Genomic DNA, 1,613 nt, shown 5'->3' with positions numbered 1-1,613 from the left:
CACTACACCCAGTTTAAACAGGGTAGGTAAAGCACTTTACTGAATGGCTGAGATCCAAGATATCCACTATTGGACTGAAGAGATGCCCTGCTGAAAAACAACAGATAACATCCCTTTCAGTGATATAAAACTATTGTTGTTAGTAATTTTAAAATATTATGTTTCTTTTAAACTGTGAAGAATCTTTTTTTTAAACTTGCCTAATGTATGGTAATGTAGATTTGTGCCAGATGATGATGATAATGGTATGTTTATTAAGTGATTTGGAAATGTTGAGAATCTAAGGATTTTTCAGGTTTTTGTGTTAATTCAAATTAAAGTCACCATGCAAAGTGTCACTATTGAACATTATCAAACAATTTGACCTAATTGACATTTATAGAACAACAGCAGAATATACATTTTTTGAAAGTGCACATAGAATATTTACCCACAAAGATTACCAAATTGATATTGTAAAGGGGGAAAAAAATGAAGTTTAAGTAAAATTAAAACTTTGCTTGAAAAACTGTCTTCTGTTCCCAGTGATTCAATTAGGGAAGCTATTAATAGGTAGGGAGGGAGAGAAGCTAGCTTATGACTTAAATAGATATCAACTACATAAATTGTTATAAATGAAAATACTCAACTTTATTTCTATTTAAAACTAAATAAATCAAAACTATAACATGGACTGGGTGTGTTAGCTCACGCCTATAATCCTAGCACTCTGGGAGGCTGAGGCACCCTGCTGGAGGTCATGAGTTCAGGAGTTCAACACCAGCCTCAGTGAGATCCCTTCTCTATAAAAAATAGAAAAATTAGCTGGGCGTGGTGGCCCAGGCTTATAGTCTCAGCTACTTGGGAGGCTGAGGCAGGAGGATTGCTTGAGCCCAGGAGTTTGAGGTTGCAGTGAACTACGATGATGCCACTGTACTCTAGTCCAGGTGACAGAGTGAGACCCTGTCTCAAAAACAAACAAACAACAACAAAAAAAAACCACACTGTAACATGCAACATGGCATTCAGGCTAATTAAGTTCTAAAATTATTCTTATTACTTAAGAGAGAGAATTGCTGCTGTTTATGTAGAATGTAGAAAGACTTTGGAGTTTATAGTTATAGCAAGTTTCTGTATATATTGTATTTCGTTTACTAATTTTCAAAGAATTGAATTAAAACATTATGTACTATATGCTGTTGTATACTATAAAATAAATATACTTAATGAAAATTATATGGAGCATATATACATCTTTCTTTCATGATCCAGAAACCACCACACCTAAAACTGAGGGTACATTAATCATGAGTTAATATAAGACATGATCCTGAGTTTAAAAATATTAGCCTGTAGTGTTACTTTTATGTGGAATAGTGATCTCTCCTTGCAGATTTTAATGTTAAATGCATTTATCTTAAAGGAGGAATATCACAAACGTAACTTCACGGAAGTGCTCTCTCCCAATGTGTACAACAGTAAACTCTGGGAAACCTCTGGCCACTGGCAGCATTACAGTGAGAACATGTTTGCCTTTGAGATTGAAAAGGACACTTTTGCCCTCAAACCCATGAATTGTCCAGGGCACTGGTGAGTATTAAAAGTGAAGCAGATCTTTGCATAAGCGTGCATAG

General features: G+C 34.9%; 1 protein-coding gene across 1 annotated transcript in view; it reads left to right on the top strand.

The window, feature by feature from the left end:
• TARSL2 (threonyl-tRNA synthetase-like 2) overlaps nucleotides 1–1,613 on the top strand; it is a 67,009-nt gene that overhangs the window by 30,480 nt on the left and 34,916 nt on the right. Inside the window, 1 exon segment of the mRNA XM_012642690.1 lies at nucleotides 1,403–1,569. Within this exon segment, the coding sequence (XP_012498144.1) occupies nucleotides 1,403–1,569 (167 nt within the window).

Source organism: Propithecus coquereli, unplaced genomic scaffold, assembly GCF_000956105.1.
Source record: "Propithecus coquereli isolate 6110/MARCELLA unplaced genomic scaffold, Pcoq_1.0 Scaffold184, whole genome shotgun sequence".
In the NCBI taxonomy this organism is placed as follows: domain Eukaryota; kingdom Metazoa; phylum Chordata; class Mammalia; order Primates; family Indriidae; genus Propithecus; species Propithecus coquereli.
This window is presented reverse-complemented; position numbering and strand designations above follow the sequence as displayed.